The 18,073-nt window shown below is 44.0% G+C and overlaps 1 protein-coding gene across 1 annotated transcript in view; it reads left to right on the forward strand.

Moving 5' to 3' along the window:
* The window catches only part of Hasp (Hig-anchoring scaffold protein), a 137,778-nt gene extending 120,039 nt beyond the window's left edge, over positions 1-17,739 (forward strand). The window contains exons 16-30 of the mRNA XM_080285677.1: positions 635-689; positions 879-903; positions 5,760-5,962; positions 7,881-8,078; positions 9,070-9,288; positions 10,955-11,069; positions 11,770-12,028; positions 12,278-12,404; positions 13,759-13,918; positions 14,275-14,358; positions 15,092-15,243; positions 15,817-15,964; positions 16,544-16,590; positions 17,140-17,310; positions 17,546-17,739. Coding sequence (XP_080141803.1) covers positions 635-689; positions 879-903; positions 5,760-5,962; positions 7,881-8,078; positions 9,070-9,288; positions 10,955-11,069; positions 11,770-12,028; positions 12,278-12,404; positions 13,759-13,918; positions 14,275-14,358; positions 15,092-15,243; positions 15,817-15,964; positions 16,544-16,590; positions 17,140-17,310; positions 17,546-17,739 — 2,157 coding nt within the window. The remainder of the gene's footprint in view (positions 1-634; positions 690-878; positions 904-5,759; positions 5,963-7,880; positions 8,079-9,069; positions 9,289-10,954; positions 11,070-11,769; positions 12,029-12,277; positions 12,405-13,758; positions 13,919-14,274; positions 14,359-15,091; positions 15,244-15,816; positions 15,965-16,543; positions 16,591-17,139; positions 17,311-17,545) is intronic.
* Positions 17,740-18,073: the final 334 nt, after the last annotated feature.

The raw sequence follows: 18,073 nt of genomic DNA on the forward strand, positions 1-18,073 counted from the left end.
TCTAAGAAAAGAAGGAAGATGTCTAAGAAAAGAAGGAAGATGTCTAAGAAAAGAAGGAAGATGTCTAAGAAAAGAAGGAAGATGTCTAAGAAGGTGGAGTGGAAAGGCGAAGGTGATAAGGAGTAAGGTGAGGAGGACAGGTAAGTGTTAATAGGAGGAAGAACAGGAGGAAGAAGAAATTGATTGATAAAAGAGGGTGGGAAGAGAGGGAAGAGTTAATAAGTGGAGGTACAGATGAAGAAAGAAGATAATAATAGTAATAAGCAGAAAGAGAGAGAGAGAGAGAGAGAGAGAGAGAGAGAGAGAGAGAGAGAGAGAGAGAGAGAGAGAGAGTAGAGAGAAAAAATAAAGGTATACCTGAAAACGCTTTATGGAGATTCAAAGTTTCCCCCTCATTATAAATACAGTCAAAAGTTTTCTAATAATATTCGACATTACTTTCTCCTTCTCATTTTAATTACAGCGAAGAAAGGGGCGGAGCAAAGTAGTAATTGGATGGAGGAGTTGGAGGAGGAGAGGAGAGGAGAGAAGGAGGAGGAGGAGGAGGAAGAAAAGAGGGGTATGAGGAAGGGAGAAAGGAGAAAAGAAAGGAGAAGGAGGGAAAAGAAGGAGGAAGAGGTGAGAGAGAAGGACTGGGGAGAGAAGGAAGGAGGGAGCAGAAAAGGAAAGGAAGGGGCAGAAGAAAGGAAGTGAGATGGAGGAGGAGGGGGGGGGGAGAAAAGAATGGGAAGGGAAAGGGGAAAGGATTGGAGGGAGAAGGAGAAGCAGGGAGAGGGAAAAAGAAAAAAATGGGAAGGGGGAAGGAAGGTAGGGGGAAGGGAAGGCAGAAAGAGGAAAGAAGGGGGTAGGGAAAGGGGGGAGGGAAGGAAGAGGGAGAGAAGAAAGGAGGGAAGGAAGGAGGAGGGAGAGAAGAAAGGAAGGGAGGAAGGAGCGTGAGGGCCTGTTATTAACTTTCCTCATTACGAATACTGCAAAAATAGTTCTCAATCTTGACCCTAATTGGCATCCCATTACGACCCTCAAACTCCATTTCACAGTTAATGCCTCGCTAATTGACCTTTGTACCCAGCAGACTGATTCTTGTATCCTTATTTTATTATATTTCTCTTTATCTACAATTTATTTCATTTCTCTTATCTGTACTATTATCTTTTTTGTCTATCTTGTCATTTTCTTATCTTTCCTGTTCTGTCCATATTTTATTTTTCTTATCTGTACTGTTATCTTTCTTTATCTATCCTGTTCTGTCCCTTGCTGTGTCAGATTCGCTTATCCTCATCGTTTCTTATCAGTCCTTATCTCCTATCCATCTCCTTGTTATCTTTTGAATACCGGTAGATATTTGACATTATCTTCATCATCATCACCGATTCCTTTTCTCCCAGCCTATTATGGGGCGAAGTAGGATCTAAATAACGATAGATAGAGACAGATAGATTTTTTTGTCTCTCTCTCTCTCTCTCGGAACTCCCCTGCAACCATCACATACTGTAAAAACCAATAGCAAGCAATTTACGGACCAAATTCTCCTCTCCACTTTCTCTCCCTCTCTTTCCTCTCCCCCTCCTTCCAGTCCTACTTTCCCTCCTCCCTTTTTTCATTCCCCTTCTCTCCTCCCTCCTATCTTTCTCTTCCTCCTCTCCTACCTTCCTTCTTCACTTTCTTTCCCATTTTCTTCTACCTTCCTTCTCCCTTTCCTATCCACTCTTGTCTGCTGCACTCCTCTCCTTTCATTTCCTCTCCTTTCCTACTCTCTTCTCTCTCTCTCTCTCTACACATCTCTCACTCCATCATATCCTTCCTGTCCCAAGAAATGTATTAACTCTCTCTCTCTCTCTCTCTCTCACACACACACACACACAATCAACCCGTGCAATTGAAAGGAAGCAACTTGTAATCAATTTTCTACTCCACTTTCCCCCTTCCAATTCTCGATTCTCCAATGTTATTCAATCTTCCTCTCTCTAATAATCCATTTTTCATTCTCTTCTTTCCTCTTTTCCCCATTTTTTGGTCACCTCTTTTCTATATATTTTTTTTCCTTTTTAGCCTCTTTCCTCTTTCTCTCCAGTCTCCTCTTCTCTTCCCTCTTTTGCTTTCAACACCCTCTCCTCTTCTCTCCTTTTCCCTCTCTTCTCCACTTCTCTCCTTTCCTCTTCCTTCCCCTTTCCCCCTCTGTCTTCTCTTTTCTCCACTCTCCTCTCTCTTCCCTTTCTCTCCCCTCTACTTCCTCTGCACTCTTTATCTCCATTCCATATTCCATCTCTCATTCTCCCCATCTCAATATCCTCCATGCGATACAAATAAACGGCAGGATTCCACATGCCCTACTTCTCCCTCTCATTTTCTCTCCCCACTTCTCTCCCTTCTTCCCCTTTCTACTCCTCACCTGTTCCTCCTCCACTCTTTCCCTCCATTCCATATTTTCATCCTTCATTACCCTCCTCCCATGCAGTACAGGTAAATGGCAAGCTGTTAACATTCCCTGCTTCCCCCTCCTTCTCCTAATCCCTTAGTCTCTCTCGCTCTCGTCCCTCCACGCCTCACTTAACAAGGCACTTGGCGATAACACTCAATTACACACGGCAACCCCCCTGTGTTGGCTTTTATCTTATCTTCGCCTTTATATTAACACTACAGTAATCTCTTATCTGTCTATCTCTCTATCAACATGCATACTATTTCCTTTGCTTTAACACAATTACTCACGCTAGTTTTCTCTGTTAGTTTTTATCTTATCTTCGTCTTTGTATTAACACTACAGTAATCTCTTATCTATCTGTCTATCTATCTACAAGCTTACTATATCCCTTCGCTTTAACACACAATCACACACACCTGTTCCCTCCATTAGCTTTTATCTTACATTCGTCTTTGTATAAACACTACGGTAATCTCTTATCTGTCTGTCTGCCTATCTTTCTATCTGTCTATCTACAAACTACTTCCTTTCGCTTTAACACACAATTACACACGCCAACCTCCCTCTATTAGTTTGTTTTGCCCTCGTCTTTGTGCATAACTACAGGGTGTCCGAAAAGTTACTGTGCAGTATGGCACCGTTCCCTGCTGTCCAAACTCCCTTGCTATGGACTAACGTCTTTTGTTCCTTTGATTTCTTCTTATCTTAGTGACAGGAAAATAAGAGTAAAAGTAGATGATGTATATTCGAATTTCCACTCAATTAACGCCGGCGTGCCACAGGGATCAGTTCTGGCGCCAACCCTATTTCTGGTTCATATTAATGATCTCTTATCTGTCACTCACAATCCCATCCACTCATATGCAGATGACTCAACACTACATAGTTCATTCACACTCAGACATCCATTTACAAAGTCTAATATCTCTACCTCTCAACTCAATACAGCCATCTCCATAAATCAAGATCTATCTACAATCAGTGAATGGGGACAAAACAACCTTGTCTCTTTTAATGCTAGTAAAACTAAATATATACAGTTTACTAATAGACAGATATTGCCAGATTCGTACATTACCTTCAGTGCTACTAATATTCCCATCTCCAAAAGTATTGAAATTCTTGGTGTCTCACTTAACAGTGCCCTCAGCTGGACCTCTCATGTCAGATCACTTGCTAAAACCGCCTCAAAGAAACTTGGATTATTGTACAGAGTCCGTAACTTCTTCGCCGATGAGCAGTTAGCTATAATTTATAAGAGTCATGTGCGCTCTCAGCTTGAATATTGCTCACCCTTGTGGAATGGTTGTGGAGAGGTTGCATTAAGACAACTAGACAAAATTCAGAATAAAGCTGTTAGAATCATTAACAACCCTGCCATTACATATAAACTACCTCCCCTGCAAGTAAGAAGGAATGTTGCCTCCCTTGTATTATTTTACAGATATTTTTTTGGCAAATGCTCAGACGAAGTTGCGTCCATGGTGCCACCTCTCCATGCCTTCCCTCGTGCTACACGGGCATCTGGTAGCGCTCATGACTGGAATGTCACTCAACCACATTGCAGAACTTCTACCTATCAGAATTCTTTCATTCCCCGAACTGCATCTCTCTGGAACTCGCTTCCCCAGAGTTGTTTTCCTCCAAATTTCAACCTACAACTGTTCAAGTCTAACTGTTACAGATATTTTATGAACAGAGGACACCAGTAATCTGGTGTATGGATTATTTTTTTTCTCCATTTGTTTTTCCTTCCTCCGTTCTGTTATTTAAAAAAAAAAAAAAAAAAGACATGCCACAGCACAGTAACTTTTCGGACACCCTGTATAATAATGTCTTTCTCTGTTTCACCAATTAACCATTACTAATTACACCCACCATTGCCCCTCTATAACAACCAATTACGCATGTCAATTACCCCCTATCTGATTTTTATCCTTCCCTCGATATTCTGTCTCGTTAGGGTAGATATGTTTTTATTTTATTTTCAGTTATTACGCGGAGGATAATTTTTGACTACTTCCGAGATTAAGACGTCTGGTTATAGACAGACAGAAGCACAGACTAATAGATAGACATGTAGATAGATAGGCAGAGACTGACAGATATAAAGATACACAGGCAGAAAGATGGACTGACAGATATAAAGATACACAGGCAGAAAGATGGACTGACAGGTATATAAACACACAGATAGATAGACAGGCAGAAAGAGAATGATAGATAGGTGCGTAGACAGACAAACAGACCACCGTAACAGGCAATTCATATAACACTGACTTTCAATCTATCGACCAATTAAACATGATAGTCTCCCTTTATTACCTTCATATTCCTGCCTTTGTTTTCGCTTCTTTCTCCTTCATTAAATCGCTTCCTTCATCATCAAACCTTTTTTGCCCTACTTCTGTTTCCATCATATTTGTATTTCCACCCTTCACATTTCCCTTAATTTCCATCGTATTCCGTCTATCCATTCATCCATCATTCCATCCATCAATTTCTTCCCCCATCTATTCTTTGATCAGTCCTTTCCTCCACCTATCCACCCCTCCATGCAATCATTCTTCCGTCCATCTATCCAGCCGTACATCCATTCCCTCATCTTTCCGGTCATTACTTCCTCCTTCCCTCTATCCACCCATCCTCCCTCTCTCACTCCATCAAGTCTCCTCCCTCTTTTTTTTCTCCCTCCACCAATCCAACTATCCTCCCTCCATCCATCCAGCTATCCTCCGTCTCTTTTCCTCCACATCTTTCAAATCATTCCACTCCACCCATCCACCCTCCCATCCATCCAACTATCCTTCCTCTCTCTCTCCCTCTTCCTCCATCTTTCCAATCATCGCTCTCTCCACTCTATCCCTCACCCGTGTCACTTTTTACAACACCACTATACTAGAGGGATTACACTAACTGCCTCTCTGTGTGGAAGCGGCCAAAAGTAGACGCGGCGCACACTGACAACTCCCTTGACTCTATCGACTTTGACTGTTATTGCTCGCACGCACGGATTTTACGCAAACAAGAAGGAATTTGGTGCAGAACTTCCATCTGTTCAGTAATAAAATCTTTTCAAACATTCATCTGTTAGTCTAATCTCATGATTCACCAATCCATCATCCCCTATCCATCATTCTGTCCTCCCCATCCATGTATTCATCGTTCCACCCTCTCCATCCATCCGTCAGTCCTAGTATCCCCATTTATCTAACTATCCTTTCCATCTGTATGTCTCGCCGTCCATCCAGGTAATCCATCCATCTATCTGTCTCGCCGTCCACCCAAGTAATCCATCCATCTATTCGTCTATCCCCGCAGACTCCCCGGCCACCATCCCTCACTGCGACCCTATAGCCAGCGAGCCGTACCTGCGCGTGGAGGTGGCTAGGCGAGGGAAGGACAGCAATTACACGTACTCCGCAGGTGCACGTATCAAGGTGACCTGCATGCACGGCTACGGACTCAATATCGGCAACAGGACGGCGAAATGTGCACGGCGGGGCAAGTGGAAACCGAAAAAGCCGGAGTGTGTTACCTGTGAGTATAAGAAACTAATTAAGCCAGGTGATAACAGGTAACTAGAATACATAAAAAACTTAATAAATAAATAAATAAATGGACACATCAGAACCAGTGCATATCCAGACAGGGGGGACGGAGGTGACATGGGAATGGGTAGGGAATAGGGGGAAGATGGGGTGAGAGTAGAGAATAGAGGGGAGATGGGGAAGGGGGGAGGGAATAGAGGGGAGATGGGGGTGGGAGATAGGGATGAGGGGTAAAGAATAGGAATGAGATGTGGGTGGAAGAAGAGGTGAGTTATGAGGGGCAGGGGGGAGGAAGAAGTGAGCTGTGAGGAGTGGGAGTAAGAAGAGGTGAGCTGGTGGTGTGGGGGTAACGAGAGGTGATGCTGGAGGGTGGGGGTAAAGAGAGGTGATGCTGGGGGGTGGGGGTAAAGAGAGGTGATGCTGGGAGGTGGGGGTAAAGAGTGGTGATGCTGGGGGGTGGGGGTAAAGAGAGGTGATGCTGGGGGATGGGTTTAAGGAGAGGTGAGCTGTGGGGGGTGGGGGTAAGGAGAGGTGATGCTGGGGGGGGTGGGGGTAAGAAGAAATGAGCTGTGAGGAGTGGGAGTAAGGAGGGGTGATGCTTCGGAGGGGGGGGGGGGACTCAGAACCCAATCCCAGTCCATCTAAAAATGCATACAAATCAGCAGCTGTGACAACACTGATAAACTTATTATGCAAATGTTGGCTATAAATTTAAGCAAGGACGTCAACCCCTGAATTATATCGCCATTTTAACTCTTTTATCACCCTTCCCTTTATTTATTTATTTATTTATTTATTTATTATATTCTCCAGTTGCCCCATAATTTATTTCCATGCAATTCTGATATCAATAGAGGACGTAGCTGTGATCAATAGTCCCTTTACAATGTCTCGAACTTATCAAAACACAACAATATCTCAGTAAGTCAGTCTTTAGTGATCAGATGGGTTTAATTTGCCTCCTTAATTACGGACCCAACAAATATGATGAGGATTTGACCTGTACTTGACCTTTCAGTGACCTATAATAGCAGCGGAGGGATTATTTATAGCAATTATAGTGGGTTGTAACGACGTGGACAACGTTGGTATGTAACGGGATTCACTGATAGTGGTATTGGAACGAAAGTAAACTGACACTAACACACAAACATACACACACACACAGACAGATAGCTAGACAGAGATAGAGAGATAGATAGCAAGAGAGAGAGAGAGAAAGAGAGAGAGAGAGAGAGAGAGAGAGAGAGAGAGAGAGAGAGAGTATATTTTTATGGCTGAGATCATATTAAGTATTTTACCCTCTTCTACATCCATGATCAAAAACCGGATCTTTATTCTCTTCCTTTTTTTTTTAACGTCAACCTTGATCATATCTCTTTCTCTCTCTCTCTCTCTCTCTCTCTCTTTCTCTCTCTCTCTCTCTCTCTCTCTCTCTCTCTCTCTCTCTATGCTGTTATTCTATTATTTCTCTGACTCGACGATTTTCTTTCTCCACCTATCTCTCTTTATTTTTTCCTTCCAGACGGTTTGCCTAATTAAGTCTCCCCACCAACACACCATTTACCTATGAATTCTCCCCACCAACACCATTTACCTATTTATTCTCCCCACCAACACACGGTTTACCTATTTATTCTCCCCACCAACACAATTTACCTATCAATTCTCCCCACCAACACACCATTTACCTATTTATTCTCCCCATCAACACGATTTACCTATTTATTCTCCCCATCAGCACAATTTACCTATTTATTCTCCCCACCAACACACGGTTTACCTATTTATTCTCCCCATTAACACACGAGTTACCCATTAATTCTCCCCACAAGCATACGATTTCGCCCCATTCTTCCTCCTGTCACAGTAGCCTACCGTTCACCCCCTCCTCCTTCCTCTCACAGTACCGTGCACCGTACCGGAAGCGCCACACGGTCAGTTCGAGTTCAACGGGGGTACGGTACACGAGCGGGCGGTCATCAGTCACGGTGAAGTGGTACGGTTCTCCTGCCAGGCCGGGTACGCCGTCCTGGGTTCGGATACCATGCGGTGCTGGTACGGCTCATGGGCGGTGACCGGCAAGAACCCCGAGTGTGCCCCGAGTAAGTGATATCAAGTGGTATTAAGTGGATTCGAGTTAGGTGTGGATGTTTTAAGTGGATTCTACCTGAGTGTGGTTTGACTGTTACCGACAAGAACCCCGAGTGTGCCCCGAGTAAGTGGTATCAAGTGGTTTAAGTGGATTCGAGTTAGGTGTGGACGTTTTAAGTGGATTCTACCTGAGTGTGGTTTGACTGTTACCGACATGAACGCCAAGTGTGCGCCGAGTAAGTGGTAGTAAGCGGTTTAAGTGGAATCGAGTGTTTAAGCAGATTCAAGTTAGGTTTGGATGTTTTAAGTGGATTCTACTTGTGTGTGGTTTGACTGTTTCCGACAAGAACCCCAAATGTGCCCCTAGTAAGTGGTATCAAGTGGTTTAAGTGGTTTCGAGTTAGGTGTGAATGTTTTAAGTGGATTTTTGTTGAGTGTGGATACCGTAAGTGGATGCCGGTAAGTACCCCGAGTGTGCCCCTGGTAAGTGGTTTTAAGTGGTTTAAGTGGATTCTAGCTTAGTTTTGAGAGTCTGTAACATCTTCCCTTCACTACATGTTAATATTTTCTTGTGTTCTTGCGGGTAAAGGTTACTCAGTCTGACGATTTCGTAATACGTCTTGTTTAGCAACTTATTTTGTGCACTACTGTATACCTTAATATCCTCTTGTTTGCTGTGAGTACAAACTGATGTCGATATTAAAAGGAATATTAATAGGACATAAATATCGTACGAGCGAATTATATGTTGTGATATGGAAAATAAATCACTCAGGAAGAGGTGCCCCATACCAAAACGAAAACACCTCTTCATCAGCATCCATCCCTTAACAACTTAAGGGTTTCTGGCCTTTGGTTCCTTCTTTCATGAAAAAAAAAAAAATGCCACAGAAAACAATCAGACGCTACATACAAATAAGTCGCAAAAGACACAGGTGTTTCGAAATTTCCCATACCCAAAGACGAATGCCTATCTTCATTAACCTCTGACCCCCTCCTCAGACAACTGCGAACTACCGGAACTGACCAACGGGAAGTACAGCAATGGGTACAAGAAGGGCCTGACCATCATCCACGGGGCCCAGATAAGGTACACCTGTGATAAGGGTTACCTGGTGAGCGTCCAGGATGTCACCTGTCACCTGGGCAACCTGAGCCCCGCCCCACCTGCCTGCATCACACCTGCACAGACGCTCAAGGAAATTAAAACCCAGCCCAGAGGTAGGTGGCGTCCTCGGTTACCATGGCAATGAGTTAAGAGGTAAATAAGTGTAAAAATATAGTCAAAATATAAGCTTAAAAAAACACTTGCACAAACCCTGAGGGAAATTAAGTCAGGGCAACGGCAGGCAGCGTCCTCGGTTACCATAACAACGGGTTAGAGGGTAAACAAAGGCGTATAAAAACTATTATCCCTTAGTTAACGTACGAGACGGGATAACTGTGAAAATAAATACACCTACACAATAAAGGAAATTTAGAGTGAATACAAACGCGGCGTCTTTGATCACTATAGCAACGGGTTAGGGGACAAGAAATAAATAAAAACAGTCCTTGTAACTCTGTATATAACACGCTGGACAAGACATGGAGAAACCTGCATAGACCATTAAGGAACTTACGAGTGAGCCCAGCGGTAGGTAGCGTCCCCGATTACCATAGCAACGCGTTGGAAGGTAAACAAAAGCGATGACATGTATTTTGTACTTATGTATGTAAGACGAAGACCATTAAACAAATAAAAACGCTGGAGGAGATTAAGAACAACCCTATTTGGTGCTATAACGAACAACTGATTACATAGCATTAAAAAATCTAGTCTAATTGTCTGAAGATTTCTAAATACACACACACACACACACACACACACACACACACACACACACACACACACACACACACACACATACACATACACATGCACACGTGCGCAATGTGGTTTGAAACTTTATTTATTTAGCATGAAACTATAAAGCATCAATCATGATGGTAATAATAATAATAATAATAATAATATAAATGTAATGACTAATGACGACAACGACCACGATAATAATTACCGGTATAATAATACTAACAATGATGATGATGACGATGCTAATAATAATAATAATAATGATAATAATAATGATGAAGATGATAATGACGACGACGACGACGGCGGCAATAATAATAATAATGATGATGATGATGATGACGACAACGACGACGACGATGATGATGATAATAATAATAATAATGAACACTCACCTGCCTAGAGAAACACCCTCTTTCAACCACTTTGCACGTAACACTGATTATTACCTGTCACTGCCTATGGTAGTTTTGCCAAATTTACTGCCCATTACAACGACTGGCAGACAATTTGATCGTTACAGCCATCTCATTACGGTCGCGGTGCTTAGACCGGCTGGACGGTCGTTTCGTGAAAGGGTTAATTACATAAAAGTAATTGATTCACCTGTACATTTGATTGTTGCAGTTTCTTACTTGTTCATCAATCAGTCTAGCTCTCCCCCACCTGTCCATTAATCTACCTACCTATCCATAGCTCATCTACCAGTTTACTTGCTTATCCATCAGTATCTACCTATTTATCTATCAGGCAACCAGTCTATCCATCACCCCACTAACTTACCCATCAGTCAGTCTGCCTGGTAGAAGTCTACCTGTCCATCCTCTCATACACCCAGAGAAAGATGCTTACCTATCTATCAGGCTGTTTACCCCCATCTATCTACCATTTTATCTATCTATCTACCCCAGGGAGAAGCTTACCCATCCCTCATTCTACCAGTCAAACTACCATCCCACCACCTCATCTATCCCTCAGTCTATTAGCCAGTCTACCACCCTCAACCTTCTACCATCTACCTGTCTACCCCAGAGATGCCTGACGAGGAACTGGCCAACGGGAACTACCTCGCCTGTGACCCACCTGTAGTGATACCTGACTCCCAAGGCTCCATCAACGGCCGCCCCCTTGACACCGACACGCGGAAGTGAGTGTGGTAGTTGTGGTAGGTTGTGGTGGTGATATAGTTGTGGTCTTGGCTATGGTAGTGATGTTGGCACCTGGGGTTGTGATTATCGTAGTGGTGGCTGTGGTAGTTATAGTTGTCGTTTTGGTTGTGGTGGTTGCTGTGGTAGAGTCTGTGATAGTGGTGGTGTTTGTGGTTGTGGGGAAATTTGTGGTAGCGCAGTTGGTGTGGTGATGGTTGGGGTTGGGGTTATGGTAGGGTGGTGGTAGCTACTGCGGTACTGCTAGTGTTCGTGGTAGTGGTGGTGGCTGTGGTGTGGTTGTGGTAGTGGTGATGGTTATGAATGAAGAAATAAAAATCACAGTGAAGGTCTAAAAATACTGTAGGTTAGGCCACGGAATAACGAAGGCGAAGATAGTACTGATAGCGGTAATTAAGGCCTCATTATTCCACTGGTAATAGCAGTACCGATATTTGCAGCAGATATGTTAATTGCAGGTATTCGTATTACTAATGGCAGTCAATTACGGAGGCAATTATCGTAAAGCTGACAATTAACTCGTGAAAAATATCAGAAACTGGAATACCGATGTGAAATTAACTCTCTACCACTTCTCTTCCTCCTTCCTCTCCTGCTCTCCTTATCCCCCTCCCCCCCCTCTCTCTCTCTCTTTCCATCATTCCTTCTCACGCTCCCTCTCTTCTTTTCTCCTCCTTCCAGACATCCAGACGGAACAGTCGTCACCTTCACGTGCAAAACCAACAACATAGGCGTCAAAACCACCTGGCAAGTCACGTGTACGAACGGCACGTGGCAGGGCGCGCGTTCCCCCACCACGTGCGGAGCGGACGGGGCGGACGAGGTTGGTAATTACGGGAACAAGTCGTGCACCTGGCGAAAATCTGAGCCCAACGTGGTGACCTTCTACTTCGACCAGGAACTGACGGACGAGATGGAGTTTGAACCCGGAACAACGCTGGTGAGTGAAAGGGAAGAGTGGAGGAAAGGTGGAAGGAAGGAAGGAAACTTGAATAGAAGCTGGAGGGAAGGAGGGAAAGGTGGAGAGCGGGAGGAGGGAAGCTGGAGGGAGGAATAGAGATGCAAAGATGGGTAACAGGAATGAAAAATGTTATGCTCCTCTTTCACTAAATATCTACCCACCTATCTATCTATCTAACTATATCTACTGGCAATTCAATAAGATCCTCCTCCCCCCCCCTCCCCACAGGTGTCGCGGTGTGTGGACATCGGGAAGTACCGCCTACTTGGCAACGGGACGCGCACCTGTAATAACGGGGGGTGGTCTGGCGAGGTGCCGGTGTGTGTGGGACTCAACCAGCTCAGTAACTATTCATGTACGTACATCACACGGTTTTCACTTATTAACACATACACACAGCTCAGTTTTCATGTACGTATCTCACACGACTTTCACTTACACATTTACATACCTCAGCTTTCATGTACGTATCTCACAGTGTTCACACACACATTTACACTCATGCTCTTAGCCCCTGGTGATAAAGATGGATGCCTTTACGACGCTGCGCTGTCTGGTTGTGTAAATATCCCTCAGTATCCCTCGCCTCCCTCCAAGTTCACCGAAAGGAGGATGGGGAACTGAAGGAAAAGGATAACGTAAGCCTCCAGTCCACTAGGCCCATGTTTAGATGATCCTGGGGTCACTCTCACTCCTCGCTGTCACAAATACACAACCATCATTACAATCATCATCACCCCTCGCTATCAAAATCACACAACCACCATCATCATCACCACCACTCATCACTATCACACACCCATCGTCACCATCATTATCACCCCTCACTATCACAAGTACACAACCGTCATCATCACCACCCCTCACTATCAAAAACACACACCCATCATCATCACCACCCCCCACTATCAGACACACAGTCATCATCATCATCACCCCTCACTATCCATCCATCATTATCATCATCCCTCACTATCAAAAACACACACCCATCATCATCACCCTTCACTATTAAAAACACACCCATCATCATCATCATCACCACCCCTCACTATGAAAAACACAAACCCATCATCATCCTTCACTATCAAAAACACTCACCCATCATCATCCCTCACTATCAAAAACGCACACCCATCATTATCATCATCATCACCCCTTACTATCAAAAACACACCCATCACCATCACCCATTACTATCAAAAACACACACCCATCATCATCATCATCCTGATCCCAACACTCCCATCATTATCATCATCAACATCGCCCCTCACTATCAAAAACACACACCCATCATTATCATCATCACTCCTCACTGTTAAAAACACACACTCATCATCATCATCATCATCATCACCATCCTGACCCCTCACTCTCGCACAAGGGCGTGACATAACCCGTTACATAAGAACACGTAACAAGCGGGCTACGTGAATCACCCTCGACCCCCCCATGTTGAAATATCATTAGCGTTCTTTCAGTAGTATGACACTCACATAATGGATGGCTCTCTCTTTCCTTTATGCCTGCCCACTCTCTCTCTCTCTCTCTCACTCACTCTTTATCTATGCACTGCTTTTATTCTCCCTTATTATATCTACAGTGGATAGCGCTCTCTGTCCTCTGTGCCTACCTCCACTCTCTCCTAATCACTCTATTATCTCTCACCCCCTATCACCCTATTTTCTCTCTCCTCCCCCCCCCAGTGGACAAGCCCCCCACCATCCTGTTCCGCAACGAGAGGGGTCCCATGGCCCAGACCAACGACGGGCGGCTCATGGTCTACCCTGGCACTGTGCTCCACCTTGAGTGCCTCTTTACCCGGCGATTTGGCACTCCGAAGTGGAACGTCTCTCTCGCCAGCTCGTGAGTGCAGGGAGGGAAGGAAGAAAGGGAGGGCGAGAGGGAAACAGAGAGAGGGGGAGGAAAAACAAAAAGGGAGAATGAAGGGATAAGGGAGAGTTGATTGAGAGAGGGCATGAATAATACAGTTGTGTGTGTGTGTGTGTGTGTGTGTGTGTGTGTGTGTGTGTGTGTGTGTGTGTGTGTGTGTGAGAGAGAGAGAGAGAGAGAGAGAGATGATGATGATGATAACTAAGTATGCAGTTAAGACAATGAATAATAATATTTATAATAATAATAATAATATCAAGATAAATTATTCACTTATCAGACACTTTAATGAGCAAATGATTTACTAAGACAACTCTTTTTCTTGACAGCCTCCTTTTGGGGAAGAAAAGAAGAAGGAAAACAGCAAAGAAAGGAAAAGGAGGAGCGAAACAGAGGAGAGGAGGAAACATGGTGTAAGTATGATAGACAGACAGATAGATGGATGGATAGATAGATATATAGACAGATAGACGGATAGATGCACAGATGGATAAATAGACAGACAGGTATACCAACTGACTGACAGGTAAACATTTAGACAGATGGATGCACACAGATAGATCAATAAGTAGATAGGCAGGTATGCAAACTGACATATGCGTAGATAGATATATGCATAGATTTAGATAGATAGATGGATAGGCAGATAAGCAAGTATGCCAACTGACTGACAGATAAGCATTTAGCAGGAGATAGATAGATGGATGTACAGATAGGCAGACAGATAGACAGATAGATGGGTAGATAGCCTGATTTTTTTATAGGTATGTAAACTTACTGATGTATACAGAGATAGATAAATAGATAGACTGATTTATAGGTATGTTAAATTACTGATAAAAGCAAACAAATAGAAATAGACAGAGAGAGAGACAGATAGATAAGACAGAGAGAAAAAGTTATGTTTACTGACTTAGATAAATATATAGAGATAGATATATGGATAGATAGATAGACACAGAAATCGACATGTTGACCGACTTAGATATATAGATAGAGACAGAGACAGACAACTCGATATTCAAATTAACTGATAGAAAGACAGACAGATAGGCAACACGAAATTTAACCTAACTGACAGACAAATAGATAGACAGATAAACAGACAGGCAGAGGACAGACACCTCAACCTCTCTTATCTCCCAGGCCTTATCCTAATGGGTGGGCCAACGTGCCGGGCAGAGACATGCAGCTGGAGTACCGCCTGACCATATCCAGGGCCGCCGAGAAGGACAGTGGATCGTATGCCTGCGTCACACCCTACGGCCACAAGCATATCGTGTCAGTGCTGATCAGAGGTAAGGCGATAGATAGATGGGTAGATAGACGGAGGCAGGGATGGCTTGATGGACAGATGGTGGTTGGTAGGCAGGGATAGGGATGGAAGGATGGCTGGTTGGGTGGATGGATAGCTAAATAGAAATGGGATATGTGTATGGCTGAATGAACAGACAGCTAGACAGGTAGACAGGAAAATGGATGGTTATTTGGTTGGATGGATAGACAGATAGACAGGGAAATGGATGGTTGTTTTGATGGATAGGTGGATAGATAGATCGATAGACAGACAGATAGATAGGGAGACAGGTAGGTTGGCTGGTAGGTAGGAAGATGGTTGATTGGTTTGTTGGATGGATGGATAGATACAACCTCTCTAACCACCCTATCCCTCTCTAATCACCCCACTAACTACTATCTCCCACTCTAACCACCCCATTGGCTGGTAGGTAGGAAGATGGTTGATTGGTTGGTTGGATGGATGGATGGATACAACCTCTCTAACCACCCTATCCCTCTCTAACCACCCCACTAACTACTATCTCCCACTCTAACCACCCCACTAACTACTCTCCCCCTCTAACCCCCACCAGCGCTCCACTGCCCAGACATCAAGACCCTGAACAAGTCGGACGAGCAAACTGGCCTGACCTTTGACCCCCCGGATGACACGAAATTGAGCACGGTCGTTAAGTTCTCCTGCGCTCCCGGATCCTCTTTAGTCGGCCCGAGCGAGATCAAGTAATGTATCTATTTGTCTATCTATCGGTTTGTCTATTTGTTTGTCTTTCCATCTATTTGACTGTCTCTTTGTTTGTCTTTCTATCTATTTCTGTCTATCTATCTGTCTGTCTGTCTACCTATTTATATATTTTTTGCCTTTCTATCTATATATCTGTCTATCTATCTATCTGTTCGTCCATCTATCTACATATCTATCTATTAGTTTGTCTATATCCGTTTTTCTGCCTATCTCCCTGTCTGCCTAGCAATCTATATATTTGTCTGTCTTTCATCCTATCTGTGTCACTGTCCATCTATCAATCAATCTATCCAGAGACAGATAGATGGATAGATAGAAAGTTAGAGGTAGACAGATAAAGATATAATGCACTCCAAAAACTTTACAACCAAAATCGAATACTGATCAAAGTGAAAAAAAAAGACGAAACATAATGATAAATGAAAATAATGAAATGTATTAAAAATATATATATATATACAAACTTATGGATGATACAAAAATAAAAATAAAAACCAATTATACCTGTTGTAACTAAGGAAACAGGTATTAAACACCTTTCATAATTCTTCCCCCAGGTGTTTACCTTCTGGGAATTGGTCGGACACTACACCCCGCTGTGAGAGTGAGTATTTAACATCCCTCCTCAGTAACAACCGCTCTGTCCATCAACTCATCACTACCCTTCCTCATAATTATCCCCACCTACCTTATCATTTCACCCAGTCCATCCTAGGTCATCTTATCTTACCTCTGACCCATTAGTTACCTTGTTCCATTGTCCCTGTTCAGTAACGACCTGCTCTGTCTTCATTAACTCACTTTAGCCTTTCCTCATACTTATCCTCTCCCACCTTATCGTTCTGTCTTATCTTTCCACCCAGTTCATCTTAGGTCGTCATATCTCCACTCTCCATCTTGCTCCCTGGCTATCTCATCCTCTCATTCCATCTCTAAAAACAAAAATGATCTCTCCATCTTCCTCCCAGCCCACCTCATTCTGTCACTCCATCTCTATGTGCGAAAATACCTCTCCATCTTACTCGCTATCCACTTCGTCCTCTCACTCCATCTCTCTCTCAAATCATCCCTCCATTTAGCCCTCCATCCACCTCATTCTCTCACTCCACCTCCGAGACCCCGATTGTTTACCTGTTTACTTCTCTCCCCCCAGAAGACAAATGTGCTCCCCCGACCCCCCCAGAAAACGGGGTGGTGACGGGGGAGGGGCCCTTCCACGCTGGGGATGTGGTGGAGGTCAAGTGTAACTCCAACTACATGATGGAGGGTCAGCCGCTGATCATGTGCCAGGAGGATGGACAGTGGTCGGAAGATATGCCCAAGTGTGAGTATATCTGTCTAGCTCTATTTGTCTGTCTAGCTCTATCTGTCTGTCTATATTTACCTACCTGCCTGCCTGTCTGTCTAGCTATCTGTCTAACGTGGTGGAGGGACAGTCGCTTATCGTTATGTCAAGAGGATGGATAATGGTCGGATGCTATGCTTAGATGCCCACTCATTCACCACACCTTCCCAATCACCACACCTCCAATCACCACACCTGTTCCCATCCCCTGCAGGTCTGTTGGCGTGCACCTACCCTGGCACGATCATCTCGGGCACCATGAGTTCCATCAAGTTCTACTACCCCATCAACGAGAATATCACCTACACCTGTTCGCCTGGCTTCACCCTTCACGGCGTCAGTTCTATCGTGTGTCGGGAAGGAGGAAGGTGGTCTGCCCCTGTCCCCACCTGCCTACCAAAACCTTAAGTAACTGACAGGAAAATGGAGGCGAGGTTCTTATGACGTGGTGATGACAATTAAGATGTAGATGCAAGATTTATTAAAGGTGGTGAAAGGGAAACGATACCGGAGACGAGGCTCCTACAAGATGGTGATGACAACTGAGGTTTAGACGCGAGATTTATCAAAGCTTGTGGTACTGAAACTAAGGAATTGAGGCGATTTTTATAAGAGTTGGTGATGAAACCAAGGAATGGAAGTGAGTTACGTGAGAGGACTGGAGATTAACTTTGTGGGAGCCAGAGATGAACCTGAAGCTTGGAGGTGTTTCATGAGTTGGTGAGGAAACTGAGGATTGGAG

The sequence above is a fragment of the Coenobita brevimanus genome, chromosome 107 (genome assembly GCF_032717465.1).
Source record: "Coenobita brevimanus isolate Jiangsu-jjx chromosome 107, ASM3271746v2, whole genome shotgun sequence".
In the NCBI taxonomy this organism is placed as follows: Eukaryota; Metazoa; Arthropoda; class Malacostraca; order Decapoda; family Coenobitidae; genus Coenobita; species Coenobita brevimanus.